A 21,248-nucleotide genomic window follows, 5' to 3' on the forward strand; every position below is an offset into this window, starting at 1 on the left:
TAATGAGAAGCTCATTTTCTACACATATATTTTCTGATTACCCTAACGGACAGATCCCATCGCCCTAGGTTGGCTAAAATCCGTTTACTATCGTCATTGAAGAGCCACACCAGAGTACAGTGCACTTGAGGCGCTTCATGCAGAAAGGACGAGATGGCGCTGTAGGAGCCTGTACGGAACGGACGTCGCAGCGCTGTGCGTTTAAGTGCTTTAATCATCCTCTGTCGCTGTCAGATATACGCGCAAATGCTTGTCAGAGGTGAAGATGCATGCGCTGAACTCACGGTTCCTTTTTCACGATCCCATTTCCTCACAAAAGAGTCTGTACTTGTACTTGACAGCTGTTGATTCAGCAGTCTAGATCAGCCTGGGAGAATTGGTGAACACCATCCTTCGCACACACACGTGGAGCTTGGCATCTTGTGTTTTCTCACGCAGAAGTGTAACATGGCATCATGTGTTTCCTCACAGAAATGCATGTGCCTGCAGCTGGCAGCTGTTGATTCAGCAGCCTAGCTGGGCCCGGGAGAATTGGTGAACATCACCCTTCGCACGTATAAGTGGAACATGACATCTTGTGTGTTTCCGCACCCTGCACTTGGGCAGCTGTGAAATAAGCCCTGGAAAATCGGTCAACGAAAGCCTTCGTACACACAAGTGGAACATGGCATTTTGAGCGCTTCTTTACAGAAGTGCCTGTGCCTGCATTTGGCAGCTGTTGTTCCTGCAGATTGGGTCGGCCTGGGAGGATTGGTGGACATCACATTTCGAATGCAGAAATGGAATGTAACGTCTTGTGTGTTTCCCCACAGAAGTGCCCGTGCTTGCACTTGGGCAGCTGTGAGATCAGCACAGGGAGACCGGTGAACGCCACCCTTCGCACGCACAAGTGGAACCTGGCACCCTGAGCGTTCCCTCAGTACTCTATGTGCCTGCAATCGACAGCTGTTGATTCAGCAGCCTATGTCGGCCTGGGAGAATTGGTGGACATCATCCTTCGCACATACGTAGAAGCTGGCATCATGCGTGTTTGCTCAGAGAAGAGACGAGCATGCACAAAGCAGCCATGGATGCAACACTCTTCTGTTATGCTGCGCATCATGCTGATCCGAGTCTGCCTTCGTCCCCAGCGTATACCTCGGTTGTATGCGAGTCACGGTGGCGGCGGTCCGTCACGGTGAAGGGGGGAGCGCATGGCAGCGCCTTCTTCCTGGCAGCCCTGTTGTAGCCGTGCCCGCTGGATCGTTGAACGGATACGGACGGCGTGTTACGCGACCTTGTGCAAAACGGGAAGGCCACCACCGCATCTTATCGCCGTGCCTCTCCGTATTTCGCGGCCGGCAGATGGACTCTGTGTGGCCGCGGCGGCGTGAGTCAGCGCGCCTGTCGTGCGCCTCCTGGACACGCCAACGGTGTGCGGTCGTGACCGGGCTCCCCCCTTTGTGTGTGCGGCGACGAGCGTGGAAAATAGACGCTTCCTGGTGAAGTGGCTGCTGCGACGCGTGCGAGGACGCGCTGCGCGTCCGGCATCTGGACGACATCGGTTCGGAACGCCTGTTTCGGCCTTAAGGTCAATGCAGCACTAGCGCCTCTGGACACGTAACCTCCAACCTACCTGTGAGCAGACTTGAGACAAGTCTATAGCGGCAACGAGCAAGCACTCTAGTGCACTCGAGTAATAGTTAACGAAGAAGAAAAATTTAGAGGAGGACGGTTACCAGTGCGTGTACGCAGGGATTCTGCCAAAGCTACTTGCGGTGGTGATTATAATATTGTTCATTCATTACTGTTTTTCTTCTTCTTTGAAATGTGCGCTGACATCATTGTTGATTAGTGTTGACTGAGAATGATTCAGAGATTATGGCAGATTGGCAGCGCTCACTGCAATGGCTATGTACTGGACCACTGTAACCACGTGGCTGTCCCGATGACATCACGCAGATTCTTCGGGACCAGTCTACTTAGAAGCGCCGCCGCCGTCAGGTTCCACTGCTAAAACCCCAAAAGGACTTCGCCTTTGAAGAGTAAAGAAATACTAAAAAGACGAAGAGTTACTCCACAAGACATTGACTCTCTGCTCCAGCTTTCCGATGATGCGGCTGTAATTAACTCAGAAACATGCTCCAGCTCGTTAACTATTTTCTATAACCGAAAAGGTAGCCTTTTCTGCCTCCGGTGTGCTGCCTTTACGTAACTCTATGGTGCAAACTGATAATATATGAGCCTGCACTGTATTTCGAAAAAAAAAAAACAAAACAACATCTCTAGATCCGGAAACTAATATTCTTGCCCGCTACCGTGCACTCTGTCACAAGCTGCAATTCAATCACAGCATTGCGCCCGACATCGTTTGTGTGTCGGCGTGGCAACCTGTCTTTAAAATGTACAGTCTTTGTCAAAAGTGTAAAGCCCGGGGAGTCTGCTTCTGAGCCGTGTAGTGGCGCTGATTTCGCATCAGTAGAAGTCCTTTCTACTGATGGAGAGGATAGGGCAAAAACTCTTACTATCAAGAAATTCGGAACACTGGAAATGCATTACAAGCCACATGAAGTGGCTCAGAAGCGGACCCCCTGGGCTCTACACTTTTGAAAAAGACTACCTTTCATTTCTTCTTTACCGCTTTAAGGCTTCCCCCGTTCTTTACAGCATGCTCAATTTTCTCCATGTTATACTTCCTTATATCGGCCACCTTGCGCTTATTGATTAGCTTTCATATCTCGGCCAATTCGATCTGGTCTGTTGGATTGGAAGCTTTCATACTCTGGCGTTTCTTAATCAAATCTTTCGTCTCCTTAGACAGAAGAAATTGGGCATAGGCAAACCCAAATGTATGCGATAAGGGACAAGGCGGGCAACGTCATCACTAATATGGACAAGATAGTCAAAGTAGCCGAGGAGTTCTATACAGATCTCTACAGTAGCCAAGATAGATGGATTTACTGAAAGGAAAAGGCAGAGAGGTTGGCCCGAATAATTCAAATCTGGCCTGCTACTCTGCACTGGGGCCAGTAGCCAGTAGCCAAAGTAGTCAGGACCGTATAACGAGATTGGCAGTAGGGAAAAACAGTCAGACGTGCCACCAGTGACGAAGGACGAGGTCAAGAAAGCACTAGAAACTATGAAAAGGGGGAAATCAGCTGGAGAGGATCAGATAACTACCCTCTATACGCAGTGCCTGGTATCATCGACGGTACCGGAACCATGGAAGAATGCAAACATTATCCTCATTCACAAGAAAGGGGACTCTAATACCTCTGTCACACGAGCAAATTTAATGTCATTCGCATCGAATGACATTAGCATCTAATGTCATTATTCCCGTGCTAAACGAGAAAATTTAATGTCATTAGGTTCGAATGACATTCTTCATCGAATGAGTTTGGGGAACTCATTCGCATTCGATCGCGAACCGAATGTGTACTCTTGACGCCAGATACGCAGCAGAAACTAGTAACCCGACAGCATATTCTGCGCACATTGAAATTTAAAAATTATTTTCTAAAGTTTTGTTTGAAAACCTGTTTATTTAGATGTAAAATTAGCACTGCAGGCTCTCGCGGAACGGCATTACTCTCGGTCACAGCAGTGGTCCAGTCATGGCAGCGACTCACAAGTCATTTTGGGCTCTAAGTTCCTTGGTAGCCGCATCTCCCCGTATGTTTATCTCGGAACTAAGTTAAAATTTTGACTGAGCGCCTCACAGTTTGGACGCCAATCGCATGCTCTACGTGTCTCCGTGCGTCTTTGCACTGTGTATCCGCGCTCCGCTGTGTTCAGCCATATTGTTTGTTTACATTTATCGGTTTGTGGGTGACTCGATACTTGGCTTGGGTTTTTATGGCTAAAGTGCTACCGCACAGTCAAAAGTAATGTTTTTCGCTTGAATTATCGTACAGAAATGTTTTGATCAGCTTTAAAATGTTACACAGTGATTTCAAACGCCTTTTATGCGCACTGATGTTCCTTAAGTGCAGCATTTTTTTATAGCTGATCGTAATTGCCACCATTTGCGAATGTCATTATATGTTACCGTGTAGCACCGAAAGAAACCGAATGACATTCGATGCATCGAATGACATTCGATTCGAATGACATTAAATCTGCTCGTGTGACAGAGGTATAAGGACCTTAAAAATTACAGACCAATCAGCTTACTGTCTGTTACGTATAAGGTATTTACTAAGGTAATCGCTAATAGAATCAGGACAACCTTAGACTGCAATCAAGCAAAGGATCAAGCAGGGTTTCGGAAACGGTACTCTACTATCGATCACATCCATACCATCAATCAGGTGATAGAAAAATGCTCGGAATATAATCAGCCCTTACACATAGCATTCATTGATTACGAAAAAGCATTTGACTCAGTTGAAACCTCGGCGGTGATGCAGGTATTGCGAAATCAGGGGGTAGACGAGCCGTACGTGTAAGTGCTGGAAGATATATATAGTGGCTGCACAGCAACCATAGTTCTGCATAAAGAAAGTAACAAAATTCCCATAAAGAAAGGTGTTAGGCAAGGAGACACAATCTCCCTAGCATTTTCACAGCTTGTTTAGAGGAAGTATTCAGAGACTTGGAATGGGAGCAGTTAGGGATAAGGGTAGATGGAGAATACCTCAGTAATTGCGATTTGCTGATGACATTGCCTTGCTAAGCAACTCGGGGGATGAACTGCAAATAATGATTGATGACCTAGACAGGAAGAGTAGAAAGGTAGGCTTGAAAATCAATATGCAGAAGACTAAGGTAATGTTCAGCAGCCTCGGGAAGGAACAGCAGTTTACATTAGGTAGCGAAATACTGGAAGTAGTAGGCGAATATGTCTACTTAGGACAGGTAGTAACCGCAGATCCGGACCATGAAAAGGAAATAACAAGAAGAATAAGATTGGGATGGAGCGCATTTGGCAAGCACTCGCAGATTATGACTAGCAGCTTACCGGTATCGCTCAAGAGGAAAGTATACAACAGTTGCATCTTGCCTGTACTCACCTATGGAGCTGAAACGTGGAGGCTAACCAAGAGAGTTCTACTTAAGTTGAGGACAACCCAGAGGGCTATGGAACGAAAAATGGTAGGGGTAACATTAAGAGATAGAAAGCGTGCGGAGTGGGTCAGAGAAATAACTCAAGTTACCGACACTCTAGTGGAAATTAAGAAGAAGAAATGGACATGGGCAGGACATGTAGTGCGAAGAGAAGATAACCGATGGTCGCTTAGGGTAACAAACTGGATTGCAAGGGAAGGAAAGCGTAGCAGGGGGCGGCAGAAAGTTAGGTTGGCGGATGAGATTAAGATGTTCGCAGGGGTCAAGTGGATGCAGCTAGCACAGAGCCGGGTTAAGTGGAGAAATGTGGGAGAGGCCTTCGCCCTGCAGTGGGTATAATCAGGCTGATGATGATGATTATGATGATGTACCTTTCATTACTTGCACGTGATGCTAAAGCAATAATCGCATTTTCTTTTGTTACCGTCACAACGATATAGTCGCACGCGTTTACCCTCGCCACTAAACCACCGCGGCGAATATTTATTTCTAAATTTAAGCCCCCCCCCCCCCCCCCCCCTCCTCTTCTTTTTTTAAGTTCGCTTATCTGAAAAGCATTGCGTTTGTTGGAAACAAGGGCCATCAAGAAAGTTGCATAACTTAAAATTTCGCCGGCAATGGGAAGAGTATGGCGCACCACTATTTCGGAGCTTCGGTCTGTTTAGTGATGCCATTTGTCGTCGGCAAACAGGCGTTGAAGAAACAGCAGCCTTGCCTGCTTTTGGTCACGATCGTCACTCTGAAGAATGATTATCGTTCGACCCGTGTGTTTCTGTCTGAGGACCCGAGTAATTGGTAATCGATAGTACCGGGGCTCGAATAACATTGTAGCAAACTGCTTATTGAAAAATTGTCTTTCGTAGGCCGTGAGTGGGGTGCGCAAATAATTGGTCGTTTGAAGAGTGAGGAAAAAAAGATCCGAGGCTTCCGCACTCAGTGCACGTTACAAGCCATGGCCCTGGTCACTGTTCCGAATCGCCCGGCCCCTCCCCACCTTTCGGCGTCATCATGGCGTTGGGGAATTTCAGACGTGAAGTTCAATCTCCGTGTTCTTTTTTTTTTTTTTTTTTTTCATGTGAGCGTGATCCGTGACGCGTGCCTTGCAGCCGTGACCCCATGTCAGCTATCTCCGGCATTCTTGACTGTTACACATCCGCCGATGCGCATTGGTCAAGGCTGCAGCGATCGAGACTGTCCGTTCAAGCGTGGCGCGCTGGCTGCGCTTCCAGTCAAGCACGAAGTGCAAATCAGTCTACTCATGTCAGCGCTGCTCGGGCTTTGGGCGGCTCGATGCTAGTCGCGGTCGGTGACATGTGAGCGAGAAATAAACAGGAGAGGGTGGGGAGAGGGAGACGATAAGGGTGCTGGACAACCATTTTACTCCCTCTAATTGCCGGCATTTCGTTTAATGATTCTGCTCAAGTTTATGTGCTATTCATTTCCTTCTATAGTGCTTTTCTTTTCCGGCTCAAAATTGACACCGTTGAGGAACAGTCAGGTACCCCACCTAAAGAAAGGATGCACAGCAATACTACTTCAGCCTAGACAATGATTCTTTTTTTCTATTTTCCTGATTCCTGCGCAAAAATGGCGCTGTTAAAGGACATTCAGGTACGTACATGGGAGGTACAGCAATAGCCTAGAATGTTCGAGGTAGTGAAGGAAGTGAGTAATGTCATAAAATTCTCGATGAGGTTGGTGCGTGCTAGTTGGTGCAACATGGCTTAAAATGGGGACGAGCGCAAACACAGTACACAGAGGAGAATAACCTTGTGTTGTAAGTCAGCGCCTACGTTGTTCCTTCCTGTCTTTGTTCCTATAATTTGGCTGTTCCCTATTCTAAGAAATAAAAAATTCTTATGTCCCTATCACAGGACATTACCGCCATCAGGTTACATTTATGGCTGGGATCTAGTGTCTAACTTTATCGTCCATTAACGTCCGCCCAATCAATTACTTCAACCCATGGGATATTTCACACGTTTTAAAAGCACGCACATCATATGATATGCAGCCTTTGGATATGCGCCTTTAGATTTCGGCGTGCTTATGTATTTCGTAAGTACACTGAATTTATCGGAGTGTTGATTCACTTGTAAAAAGCTGGTGCACAAGATGAAAAAGATAAGAAAGTATGGTTTTGGCTGTCTGATTCAGGCCTTTTTGAACGTATACCCAATGCAAAACGCAGTCGGGTGCCGTTGTGAATCATACCTGAGATACGAATCAAACGTTTCTAGTTCAGTGTGTGCGTGTGAATATAGGTAATCTTTCGAGTTTTCGCTTCATGTAGTCATGGTCAGTATACAATGCGTTTTCTTTTCAATCAGATAATTAATAGCACGAGATGCAGCAGGAATCCTCTGCGAGGCAGGAAAATGCAAATTACCACTGTCCAGACGGCGATGGTAATTTGCATTGCGTTGCATGCGCGCCTCCGTGCCTTTAGGCGAGCCTCTTCAACCGGGTCAATGAAAAGAGATGGTCGTGACTGCCTTGCTTACGGGAAGAGCGCTAGCGTGTATTATCTGCTGTCGAAGCGCTATTGCGCGCGATCTCACCCGCAGTCAAAGGCCAGAAGAAGCTGCGTACAGCGCTCGAATCGCTAAAATGCACACCATAACTATGTATCATGGTTTTCTTGCACATGCTAAATGCGACAAAAATAAAACGCCATTTAGAAGATGCGACAAAAATAAAACGCCATTTAGAAGCGGATGTCAATAATTCAGTGCACTCGGTGCATTGTGTATACTTGTGTGACGACTTGCGCGCTGCGGTTGTTGCTGACCTACCACGTTAGCCGGACGCGCGCAGTGTGCCCTGAACAAGTAGCGCGCCGGAACGAAGCAGTCTTTCTGCTTCCACACCCGATAGAGGACATGATCGCGGCCCATTTCCGCGCTTGAGCAAATATAGCACATCCGGACCCCTTTCGCTTTTCTCTCTCGAGCTGCGCAGACAGCTTTTGCGGTTTGTAACTTCGCAAAGCGTGCGACGCGCATAAGCAGCGACAGGCTCGTAAAAACCCGCTATTGCCACTAACAACCTGGCGGCGGTTTCAAGTGCCAACCGTTGCACAGTGCTCGAATTTGCGGCTTGTATGTCCGGAGAATAAGTCGAGCGGAAAAAGAGCTAAAGTGAAATTGGGAAGAAAGAAACGAAGATAATAAGAGGTCTGCTGCCGGCGGCGTCCGGCGGAAGCAGCCACAACCGCGCTTTCGTCATTCATGTTCGCTGAAAATGACCCAGTGCCACCCAGTCTATTTCGGGCTCTGGGCGCGGCCTTGTTTATGTCATTACTTACATTTTTGCCCCCTTACAAAGGAACAAAAAGAAATACCACATCTGTTATCTGTAAGCTTTGCTCTCGCTGCATTTTTAAATGGACTTTCCCTCGAGCAGACATTAATTTCTCGCCACTTTTTTGGGAGGCATTTTGGCTGTAAGGAGTATGCACCTACGTAACCTTTGCCGTCATTTCGTTGTGCATGTAGCTCAGCGAAATGCTGCAGGCATATCAAATCGTCTTCTTTTCCGGCTTGCACTGCAGGAGCAGGGGCACCACAAAACGGCGGCCATGACCTCACTTGCATGCTTAATTCTTATACTTAGGGTATGTAAGCTTAGACACAGAAACATTTGCGGATTTCTACGCAACACCATCTCAGACCTTTTCTAATTATTACTGATGGAGCGATGCGATGGAAACACACAAGTGAAATAGAGATGAGTTGTCAATATGCTGCCGGCAACATTACTCTGCTCCAAGCCGCGCATCCAAAGCACGACGTACAATTAAGCGTAAAGTGGTATATATGAAATGCCTTAATGAAAAGTGTTTTTTCGTTAATTGCAGAAATTATGATAAGAAACGTCCCCGACTACTTTCTTTCCCCGAGGCATGTTCTCGTGAGGCCCGGAATGCTCGTGTATTTTTTTTTTTTTTTTTAATAAACAAACGCATCATTTCAGCGTCATACAAACGACACGCCGCATATGCACCAGATCATGAATTGCATAGCAATGAAGGGACTAGGTCTTAGCAGCATCTGATGTTGGTTGCTTTGTCTCGATCGCCTTTCTGCCTTACAGCAAAAAAATGGCTCCTGAATTCCTCGCGGTTCACTGCAAGAATTTTGGTGATTTTAATTTAAATATTCATTTTGCCGCGTATATATTTTGCTGCATGAGCGTCAGGGCACCTTTCGGCACTTTTTATTTCATTGCGACTTTCGAGAAGAATAAGCTTCGATTCACGCTGACAATCTGAACATAAAATTTAACGGCGAAAAGGACGCGAACACATGAAAATGAGCCTGTTTTCCTTTTTTCCTATTTATCTTCGCTTGTCTCCTCTGCGCAGTTCAAATTTATAACTTGAACCAACTAGCCCTACACCAAGTACTTTGGCAATCCGAAGTTTCGCGTATATCTGAAGAGGATGCGTCCCCGTCGTGTATGCAATCTGCGTCTAAGCGTTATTATCCCCCCCCCCCCCCCCTCCCCATTAAATTTGCAGCTGGAGCTGAACCTTTCTTAATCGTGCAACAAACCAGGTCCACTACCATGTAACAGAGTGTGCCATGCGCAGTGGACTGGCACCTCACCCCGCACGCTGGACGCATTACGAGGGGCGTTATTTCACAGGCGCAGCACAGAGACGGCCAACGCTTGCCGCCGCGCTTCATGCACTCTCACTGCTGCGTTCGTTCTGCCTGTAACTATTTATCTCGCAGCAGCCAAGTGGTCATCAATTGTGCTGAACGCGATAAAAAGCAATATCGTAATCACCCCAGAGTTGTTTACACACACTTCGGGCACGCTTCCCGAGCCCTAATGGTAGCGCATAATCGATGTCAGTGGCGGCGCCCGCCTGACCCGCTGACCGGCTGGTACGGAAACCCTTTTTTACCTCCGGAGACGCCGAAGCCGGAGGCGATGGGCCACCACTTTCCCCGTCCACACTGATCCAGGGGAGGGGCGTGTTCGGAGGAGTCCTTCCCCGCCCTGGGACGCGCCATGCGTTCCCAAAGGGTGCAATTAGCCGCCAAGTGGGATTGCGCCATTCATCACGAATCGCGGCGCCGAGTCGTGCGGGAAAGCCGGCCAAGCCGAGAAAAAGCGGAAAGAGGAGAACGGCAGGGGACAATCGGGCCGAAATTGGAGGGAGGCCTTGGTAGCTCCTTTCTTTCCCCTCCTTTATTTTCTCTTACTTCGGTAAATGTCGGCCTCCTATTCGGTGGTTGCTGCAACCAGCCTGCTTTGATACCGGGCGGTCTGACCGTTGATTGAATTATTGCTTGAGCGCGTCGCGCTTGCGTCGCCGCCGTGAAAGCCTTTGACTACCAAAAGCTGCCCGCGCTTTTTGGACATTGCAATGCAGAGGATGGCAGGTAACTAGGTACGGTTAAAATGAGTGGTTTATTCATTATTACGTTTTTGCTGATGCGTCAGCCCCATCCTCTGTGTTAATGACAGCTGTGAAGATCCATGATGGAAGCTGTAAAGTCGTTAAAGAAGCTATCCCTAATGAAAGCTGCAAAGTCATTTCACTATTGAGTTCACGAGAAGGACCTCAGCTTAGTGCTGATGAGCCTCCAATGATTTGCTCTCGGTGTATTAGTGACTCGAACGGTGCCACTGCTAGTTAGCCATTGCCAGATCTGTGATTACCTCTTTAACTGATGTGCTTCGTCGGTCTTTCGCAGGCGTTCCTGGCAGCATGCACATCTGCCCAGGAAGACACTGCCGTCTCGGCGAAGATTGGTAAGTCACCCTGTGTTTATGGCGTTAGTTCGCACAATGCCGGGCGTAGCACGTGTCTAAGAATTCAATATGTGGGAAAACCGCTGACGAGAAAACTGAAACAACTAAAATATGAGAAAAGAACAATGCGTTGTATACCCACTAGCCTGATCAACAATATGGCTGCATTCGACATTTTACGACAGGAATACGTCACATGTGCGACCAAAATAAGTCGGCAAGAAGTCGGAACAAGGTAACAAGGTAACAAGCACGAGACCCTCTGCCCACCAGCTTCCTTTGGTGTAGTGCGTCCGTGCAAATTGGCCGAAATATTTGACGGTTTGCAGCAAGTGCGGCAAGCTTGCATCTAGACGAAATAAAAAGAACGAAGGTAGAAAGGGATTCGCACTTCCCCAACAAGAGCACTCAATCTCGTTAGGGTATAGTGCGTGGGTGATTGACAAGGATTAAAAAGGGTCTTCACTCGGAAGTGGAAGCACCAGGAGGATCCTATTATATCAATGGTGGATAGCGGCCTGAGGCTTCTCTTCAACCCATCTTCATATCTTTTCGCTCTCCAAGCTACCTTTTAAATTTCAAACCTTCTGCACGTCACGTTGCCTTTAACCAGGAATCCCCCCCCCCCCCCCCTCCCCCGGGGGGTATGCACACAAGCATTCGTTGAGTGCGCAATGATATGCAACTTCGCGAGCCTCAGAAGGCACCAATAGGCACCGATAGGCATCCCCATAACTTTTTGAGCATCAATGTCCGGAACCGGTGTCAAAAGTGTTGCCAACCACAGCTTTTCAGGATGTGGCACGTACAGCTGACAAGCGGTCAGTCATTCGGTTCCTGAACACGAGACGCTCATCTCTCCTGGAGAGAGTTTGTTCTGTTTCTTACTTCCGCAAACGGTAAGAATCCGCCGACGTCAGCCCTCTTCCGCTGTTCAGCTGCCCCCTTTCCAGACGCAAAAGCATCGAAGCGTGACCACGCAGGAATCTTCGTTCCGCGTGGCGCTCACGCATGCATGTCCGGCACGTGAACCTGGCAGTCTCCGCAGGGTCGCGGAGGAGTACGCACGCGCCACCGCAGCGCTGCAGGAAGCCCGATGCGCGCCCCAAGAGATTGGAGTGGGAAGAGAGGGGGGCGCTCAAGAAACCCCGTGAGGCCCAGAGCCCCAGAATGCGTAAGGCGCTTAGTTCGCCAAGACTCATGGGCGCACTTGTTGCTCGGGTCAGCAAGCCACCAAGGCAGGAAGCGGCCATTAACGAGGGCACGCCATTTGTCAGCCTCGTTTCTGATGGAGTGAGCGTTTTTTTTTTATTTTTTTCCTCACCGACGCGTTATTACAGTTTGTATTCGTCTGGGTCCAGCAAATGCTTACTATAATTCGTTCTGTCTAATAGTCCGCCTAAACGCGCTAAACGCGCTAAACGACGCTACTTATGCTTTTATAATTTTTTTATTCTTTACCCACAACCCGCTCCGCCGTGCCTTGCGCTGCGTGTCGTTGTGGTCACTCGCGCGTCGTTCGTTGGGAAGCGCTGAGTATCATGCACTATTAGCTTTTCATTGTTTTGCCAAGTTTATCACGCTGTTTTTTATAAATTTTCTTATGATTGCCATAGCATGCGAGCGAGTGATGAAAATGGCGACAAGGAATCTTGCTCTGAGTGCAAGTACCGTCCTCGTTGTTTATGTGCTGCACGTAACAGCGATACTTTCGGCGTAAAAGGTTGCTTCCATAAGTGCTCTATTTTCGCCATGTTTACGCCACATAGGATCGCATTTCGCAGGGTGCACTGGCTCCTCTTCCTAGTTATCTAGACGCTGAATACTTTCCTTCTGCTGAAATCTTCCCAGCAAGGGCAGCAGATTCTGGTCGCACCGTTGAGAACGGACATATCTTCCGGCTAAGTTTCTTGGTTTATCGACGGAAGTCCGACTAAGTCTACTAGAGACCTGTTGTTTCAAAAATGTCAACTCGGCTTCCCCTCAATGCGGAATACCCTGTAGTAGCTCGGATGAGCCGTAGTTCACGCACTCCGTGCAGCGCAACATGTTCGCAAGGTTCCCTTCACAACACCGCAAGCAATTACAGCCCTTTACCCTCGCTGTATTGATGACCAGTGACGCAGTTATTAAGGTAACTTGTAACAAAGGAAAGCTAACTCAAGAAATTAAGAAAGGGGTAAGTTGCATTCGCCAGCGGAGCTAGTGACTAGTATAACCTTCCGAGCTGTTGTCTTCGTCTTTCATTTCATTCCCTGTCGATTTCGACTACGCGCCTCCTTTCCATCGACGTCCATTATCTGCGACTCTAAGGGGCTGCTAGCTGCCCGTTGTGTGCATTAGAGGTCTATCCGAAATTCGTTTGTCCCTCTTAATTTCAGCCTGGTCTAAACTTGTAACCGACACTGTTGTCTTCTTAACTTTGACCGTCTCACTTAAATGTTTGTTGTTCGACGGACGCCCACTGAGTCAGCACGGCAGCTTCGCACTGGCCCGGTGGGAGAGAGAGACGGTCTCCGTCTTGGCGTGACTTGGCGCGACTAGGCGTGACCGACCCGTTACCCGGAGCCCAGCTGTGTACAAAAGCGACGTTCTTCGGCACACAGGCAGGCGCACGCGAAGCCTCCACACTGCCGCGAGGAACGGGTCAGCTGTTGCAGCGTCGGCCGACGTATCCGTGTTATTGTGTGTGTCTAGGGCGAAAGGGCGGCGGAGTGAAGGGGGGAAGACACCCAAGGTCGGGCTTTGAGTGGGGCCACGGAATCGCGCCTTCCTCTCACTCCGGCGGGGCCACCATGGTCGTCGGATGAGGCGGCGCGGGGCCAGCAACGAAAGAGAAAGAAAAGGCGAAGATGGGGTGTTTAAACGACAAGTAACGCCGAAAGGAAGCCGCGCTTTCTTGCTTTTCCGAGATGCTTCTTTTTGTCAGCGCACTTCTTTCTTTTGGCTTCCATTCCTGCTCATAGATGTACAGCGAATCATCGTTGGTCCTGTCGCTAGAGAGTATCGAGCACGCAAGCGGAAGGCACGCTTCTCCGGTTAGCTCGTGGGAGGTACGGCAAAGGAACCGACACAGGACGGCGGCGTCAGCCTCAGGGCGGCCTATCGACGTCCGCTCCTTCTCTATCTATTCGCGTAAGGAAAAAGCAAAGCAAATATGACTTAAAAATAACAATAACAGCTTTGTGGTATTTTAACACTCGTACGCGTCCCTCCGTGGTAGCGTTTTAGGGAGGCTTTTTGTTAGTTTTACTGCTTGCATTCGCAGCAACGATTCACCTGCAGTCCAGCTTTCAGAAACAATGGGAAATAAGCGGTCAAAATCCGCCACGGAGCACCGGCAGGAAGGACCACTGGAGGAAACTGTGCGCTAAGGTTGGCCCTAATAAACCTTAAACGGCGCGGCGGCGTAGCCCAGACAGAAACGAGCGTCGAGCGCGTTGAGCACAATTACCCGGCCTCTGCGTTTAGTGCCTGAGACGTGAGCTGAACTCAGTCAACAGCTCTTCAGTGCTGCCCGGAACCTGGTAATGTAGGTCAATAATGAGACACCTTTCAACGGTGGTGGCAGTCGCGTTTGGCACCACTGCAGTAGCTCAGTGTGTCTGTAATAGTGGGTTTCGTTTTGCGCTTTAGGCTGATGGCTTGTGGAAGATGTGGCTGCGAGGAGACAATCGCACGTCTCCTGTCTGAATGCCCGGCGCCTGCGAGCGAATGACATGCGCTGCGTGGTGCTCTGGACCGCCCCGATTGCCACAGTTTGACAGAGGATTAGGTTATCGAACTGTGGCCAAAGCAGTGAACTGCCCTCGAGGTAGTCTTTTGTTACCTGAGAGGCTTGAGTGACAAACTGTGACTGCGTCTTCCCATTTCACTATTCGATCCGAAAGCCCGTCGGCACCTCCTTCCTACTCGACCATGCCGTGTGGCCTCCCTCAACCAATCATCACCGACACCTGGCAGCTGCCTCCTGTCACCGCTACCCGTCAACTGCCACGCGTCATCGTCGAGGTCTTTTGAGGCTGCGAGGCTTCAGAGTCGACGACGTTGACAACCAGTTTTAATGCTCACGCTTTAAAACTGGTTGTTTAGTTAATGGCACTTCAATGTCAGCTAAATTAGTATTGAAGTACCTGCCTCATGAGCAGCAGCTACTTGGTTGGTTAATTAGTTGCAATCAATCTTGCTCACAGATCACTTATGTGGTGGGTGAGATTTTAAACGGGTGAGACTTACTGCCTTGGATACTAATAGCGACTTGTCATGCAGAATACTACTGGCCTCGGCGGCCGCTTTTCGATGGAGGCGAAAAGCAAGGCGCCCGTGTGCTGTGCGATGTCAGTGCACGTTAAAGAACCCCAGGTGGTCGAAATTTCTGGAGTCCTCCACTACGGCGTCTCTCATAGCCTGAGTTGCTTTGGGGCGTTAAACCCCACAAACTAAACCAAACCAAACTACTGGCGACTTGCCAAGTCTGCTGCTATTTATATATCCTTAGGACCAAAGCAGGGAAGGGAGTGCGAAGACCCCTGTTTGCTTCCTCCCTTAGTTAGAAACTTTCATTTGAAAACCCATTAAACACCATTGTTTCTTGGAATAAAGTTCGGTCAATTTGCACAGATCAATAATGGACTGCAAAAAAAAAAAAAAAAAAAAGAAAAGAAAAGAAAATTACAAGGGTTCAACGCTGCTGAACCAAATATTGAGCGAAAGCATTAGCTGCGGTAACCGAGCGTTCTTCTCTTTTTGTTCTTCCTCAGCCCTCATAAAAAGCCCCGTTTTAACCAACCCATATGAACGTGCCTTAGTGGCCTATAGGGGTAATGTGAATGCCAGGGTCCTAGCAGGCTGATTCTGACATAACCGTCCCATGTGAAACGAGGGACCCAAGTCGGCAGCTCCTGCCAGCCCGTGTGTCACGTGAGGTGTGACGTCACAGCGTCACATGGGTAAAGACGTAACGGCGGCCTGGTTACGCGAAGGCTTGAAAGTGCAAGTAGTATTGCTTTCGCAATAAAAAAAAATCCCATCTCATGTTTTGATAGCAGAGGGTGGTAGGCGCTTACCTGCGCCCTGTTAGGCTCGCGTAATCGAACTTTACCCCGACACCGCTCCCTGTTGCTCTATCCAGTTAGATGTCAGTAGGTTACGTCACCCAAACCAGGAACAGCCTAGAGAACGCAAGCTGCAGAAAGGACGAGGAAGCCGCCCCCGGGTGGCGCGGAGACCGTGAAAATTCCAGCGTTTCGCTTGAGCGGTACCGATGGTGGACCGAGATAGGCCCTGTCTTCGATGGGAATGTCACCCGACTATCAGGTCGTAATGAAAATGACACCCGACGGAACTCGGCCGAACAAGACGAAGACGCCGCAGCGGAATACTAATCGACGCGTGCGCCCTGAGAAGACGGTGGCCACGGGTCACGCATGCTTGTGCGGGCGCTACGTCGCCCCACCTGGCGGAACTGAACTGCCCCGAATGCGGTGTCCGTTGCCTACGGAACCTTGATATTCACGCGTGGCCACCTGCGTGCGGGGTGGCTGAGTGCTAGGTCGAACGTGGGGTCGTTCTCAGTGGCGATGTCCGCAAATTAATTATACAGACATTTTAGGTAACAAACCTGCACCAGGCTGCCCAGTTAAAGTTATTTAAGTTATTTTTTTTTTTATGTTATACGGCACTTTGTACTTCGTCCACTCCTGTTTTGGCCGCTAAAAGGCGATTGACAGTATTGCGAAATAAATAAATGAACATTTCTAGGTAATTAGAGAAGTCGTTTATGGACACCAAAGAGTTCAACATTCGCCCGACAATGTAACTTCTAAAATGCAGCCATTTCTTTGCTACACGTGAAACACTTATAGAAATATTTCAAGCCCGGTACAGCGTGTTGGATATCCTCAGACTGCGCACGACGGAAGCTAAATCGAATTTCGAGTGCTGATAGGAGAGATTCTTTTTTTATGTTCTTCTCTTTTAATACCAGACCAGGGTCAGAGGTGAGAGGTCCGTCGCGTTATCTCTGAAGCGTGGAGCGCGACATCGATGCTACCTGCTTGACAAACACACACATTGAAACCGTTGCACGGAAACATGATTCCCACTTCTTCATTGCCACAGCGAAACGTCAAGGGAAAAAGAAAGGACGCATGATTGTGCACTGTTCGTAATAAGGAGTGTTAACGTGGTGCCTGTAGCCGTGAGCTATACGTAAAAATGTCCATACGTATACGCACAACTGTGCCGAGAACAGCGCGGGTAAAAAAAAAAATGGAAATATGATTAGCGTAATTTTAGTGCGCTGTAACGACGCAGCGATATATGAGCCGCAGAAGACTGCTTCCGATTCATTTCTACAACCTCGTGCATCGGGAGAGAGAGAAAGAGAGAGAGAGCTTTATTCATAACGATCATAAGAAATCTCATATAGGCTTATATGCACCGCGATCCCGTCTCAAGAGCGTTTCTTTTTTTTTTTTTTTCATATTTCTTTCTGCGAAAGGTACCCTCTGCAGCCTTGATCGAAGCTGCGAATTATCGTTCAGTTTTCCAAGTTCACAGCCTGCCGGTCACCACAGCAGATGAACGCTGAAATGCAACAAATTGTGAAAACACGTCTGCGTAAAATGCATTTACGTGGCGTAAGTACAGAAATTACTCATCAACACAATGACGTAGTTATTTAGGGCACTTCATTTTCGTGTTTCACTTTTGTCTACGGGGGCGTGGCGTAAATACCGGACATTTGCATTCTATGCTTACATTCCTGGACGAATCCATGGAGAAAGTACCATTTTCTCCTGGACATAGACGCCTATATCTTCTTCCTTTACTGCATTAAGGATGTAGAATCGGCAGGTTTCGAAGACGAATTCCTAACATATTTAGGCGTTGCTTGCTTTTCTCACTTGTTTGAATTATTTCTCCATATACGAGTAGCATTTTTGCGTTTAAGCTAGGCCTTCCATCCCCGGCATCCGCGCAGCGAAATCGTTCTTGGCCGCGTGCAGCGTTCATCTTCAAGCCCACAGTTTCGGTCGAATAAGCCATCGTTACAGAGAGCAACGCTTGTGGCGCTTCGCACTATGGTCGAATTAGCACCAGGTGCTTGCTGGAGACTCGCTTCTAGCCGATGCTATCTCTCCAAATTATTCTCAAGCGAAGCTAGACAAAAATCATTAACAGAGTCCTTAAAGGAGTATCAGTAAATGAACACATCGTGCTACAGCAGGTTTCAGGTGTACGTCATATTTCATGCGGAATATTAATTCAGCTCTTTCCACTGCCAATTGCCCCGCCGTGATGCAGTGGTTAGGATGCTCGACTACTGTGCCCAAAGATGGGGGACTGAACCCCGCCGCGGCGGCCGCTTTTCGATGGAGGCGAAAGGCAAGAAGCCCGTCTGCTGTGCGATGTCAGTACACGTTAAGGAATCCCATGTGGTCGAAATTTTCGGAGCCCTCCACTATGACTTCTCGTAGCTTGGACGGCCAGAAGAAAAATCAGTCGATATTGTCGACCATAAACCCTGACTGCTCATTGGAGGGTCAAATTCTAAAGTTAAAGCTCAGCTACTTTGGTCATCTGATGAGAAGAGAGGAGTCGCTGGAGAAAGATTTGATGTTGGGAAAGGTTGAGGGTCGCCGGAGAAGGGGTAGGCAGAGAACGCGATGGTTAGATGGCATCCTCGAGGCGCTGCAGATGTTAGTTATGTGATGTTTGGAAGATAGTGAGAGACCGGAAAACGTGGCGTGATATGGTGCATAGGGTCACGGAGAGTCGGACACGACTGAACTACTGAACTGAGCTTGAGTCGCATTGGGATGTTAAACCCAAAAACCAAAGCATCTTTCCACTGTCAAGCTGCTTTTTCTCGCAGACGACTTCCTCAAAAACCGAATGTTACGAAGTTGGTGTAGGAGTATACGGTACCACTGCATTCTACTCTGAAGAAATTAATCCTGCTTGTGCTTTAGCTTGCAAAAGAGAAAAGGACTTGCACCGTGAGCAAACTTTGTATCTCAACCCAATTTCTACGAAAAAAAAAAAATACTTGTCACCGAGATGACAGCTCACAAACCCTGTTTAATGCCACGTCTGACGTATTAATATTCTACAAAACTCGGAACAATTTTCGAGAAAACAGCAGAGAGATTTAGTATGCTAATATGGTCGTGTTTATCCTTCGAGCCTGCACTATTCGAGTTTCGAGTTCTGGGGGGACTTCAATGCGGTGAGGCTATCACTCAGAGCCCCATGCCCCAACTAGCCCTCAAACAAACCTGCCTGAAAGAGCGTCAAATTGGAGCAGGACTTGCTACTCATGAGCGGCTATATTGGTTTCGTGATCGTGTGCCTATATTTCGTTAGCCAGCACAGCGAGGTGGTCAGGTCTTTCATCATTTACAGGATCTACTTAGGGTGCAAAAATAGTCGCCTTGGCCCTGTCACATAAAGAGCCAAGGTGAAAAGAATTCGCATGACCATTTAAATTAAGTTACTGCTGCAGGTATAAATATACTTTCTCCTGCATCGACTGCTGCACCGGCTTAATGTTGCGCGCTCAGCCAAAAGGACTTGCGTATAGCCTCGCTTGCGTAACAGTCCATTCTTGAATTCGACAAAGAGAAGGACGCTCCGATCAGCGGCTCGATGCGCTTACGAATACAAATGCGAACGGCTGCAGCCGTCATACTTGTGAAAGTGCTCTCCAAGAACGGGTGCCAACCTCTTCCGAGCCTCGGGCACTCGCATCTCCAACCTGCGCTGCGTTCGATCAAGTAACTGGCACGTTTAAAAGCGTTGCACGTTTCCACTGAATAACGGAATGCTGGATTCGACCTCTATACATTTATTCCGGAAATTCCCGCCATGGGACGAGTTGCGGACGGCTCCCGTGTGTCTATATCGCCTGACCGCTTAGCATTCGCCTTGGCCTGCTGCATCGCGGCGACTGGTACGATCCGTTACGATTCACTGACATCGTTGAAGAAGAAGTGATACACCTGCGCGAAAGGTCATATATTGCTCTGACACGTGCCCTGTTCAGAATATAGAATTGATTCTTTGTGGCAAAAGGAAAAAGCACAAAAAAAAACCGACAAGAAAAACTATTTTCTATCTTTTCTTCTCTCCTGGATCATTTAGGCTAGCATTTAATTAAGAACATAAAGATATGACACGAATGATCGTTGATTCAAGCAGCCTTAGGAAAGAATTTTGCCGTCCAGTATTGCACAAAGCCTTTGGCTCGTGCACCGAAGCAAAGAACAAATCCTTCACTTGGACACAGATATCGACATTGAAAACGATTTCCGACATAAAAAAAAAAAAAAAAAGAAAACGGAGCATTCTTGCTGTCGTTGTTATCGGCTATAGGGAAGGACCGATGAGGGCGTTTTGCGGTCGAAAGAAATCTCGAGTTTCATTTTGAGGGTCTCTATTATAGTTCCCTCGCTAAAGACCCGTTATGTAGCTCTCTGTGGGGGATGGCTATCTACACGAACGGAGCGGCAATAGCAGAGCGACCTCGTGGTCAGTGCTGTAGGGCTGCGGCCTTGCTTTTTAAAGCGAGAAATATAAAGAGTAGCGCAGCTAGGGCGACAAAAGAGCGTGGAGAGGAGTCTCCGCTGCAGCCTCGGTGGGACGTGACCACACTGCGCGATGAGGCATATCCGAAGTTGAGCGGCCCGTTCGTTTCGTTTTCTGCAGGCAACGCTTGCGCGCGTCTTTACTTTCGGATCACGGAAGAAGACGGCAGAGGTGAGATGGGCGCCGTGGATCCAGTAGTGATCATCGCAACAATCGCTCAGCGGTGAGGAGCTTCGGCGCACACCCGCGCCTATATTTCTGCACAAGTAAGCGAGCGTGGGCCGCTTCTCAATTAACACACCGGTGCAGAACTGTTAAGCGCATTCAGAGACTATATATGCGTCAGCCAATGTAACGCCGACCGCGGATAATGCTACCTTGCTCGCTTGCGCATTATAGTCAAGGGAAAGACGCAATATCTATCTCACCATCTGGATCGCTTCGCGTGAAAATGAAGAAGGAGAGTGAAAGAAGGAATTAAAATTGGGATCATATTCCTCAAGGGTGGAAACTCGAGAGCGTCAATGCTTCTCGTCTGCCGACGCTCTTTGCAGATCCTCGTTTGCGTACATACATTTTTCTATTCGCTTAATTACTAATATTTTAATTTCTACATATCGATTAGCATGCAGTACGTGGTAATTAGACCTGGATATAAAGCCCCGCCTGTGTGGCCTACGAGTAGCGTGCCTTAATCGGCATCGAAGTGTGCCATGGGAGTTCGATTCCCATGTCATCCTCCCATCTGAGAGGAGGTGGTCGTGGTGGCAGCTTCTGCCAATTAGGTCGATCAGTCAGCGCCCCGCCACCTCCGAACTACCACCTGCTAGAGGTATACG

The 21,248-nt window shown here is 48.3% G+C and overlaps 1 protein-coding gene across 2 annotated transcripts in view; it reads left to right on the forward strand.

Moving 5' to 3' along the window:
- Nucleotides 1-21,248, forward strand: part of pio (zona pellucida domain-containing protein piopio) — a 112,579-nt gene that overhangs the window by 51,695 nt on the left and 39,636 nt on the right. For both annotated transcript variants that reach the window (XM_084607703.1, XM_084607704.1), the window contains exon 3: nucleotides 10,761-10,818. In XM_084607703.1, coding sequence (XP_084463829.1) covers nucleotides 10,761-10,818 — 58 coding nt within the window. The remainder of the gene's footprint in view (nucleotides 1-10,760; nucleotides 10,819-21,248) is intronic.

The sequence above is a fragment of the Amblyomma maculatum genome, chromosome 6 (assembly GCF_055883805.1).
Source record: "Amblyomma maculatum isolate TAMU_Amacu chromosome 6, ASM5588380v1, whole genome shotgun sequence".
Lineage (NCBI taxonomy): Eukaryota > Metazoa > Arthropoda > Arachnida > Ixodida > Ixodidae > Amblyomma > Amblyomma maculatum.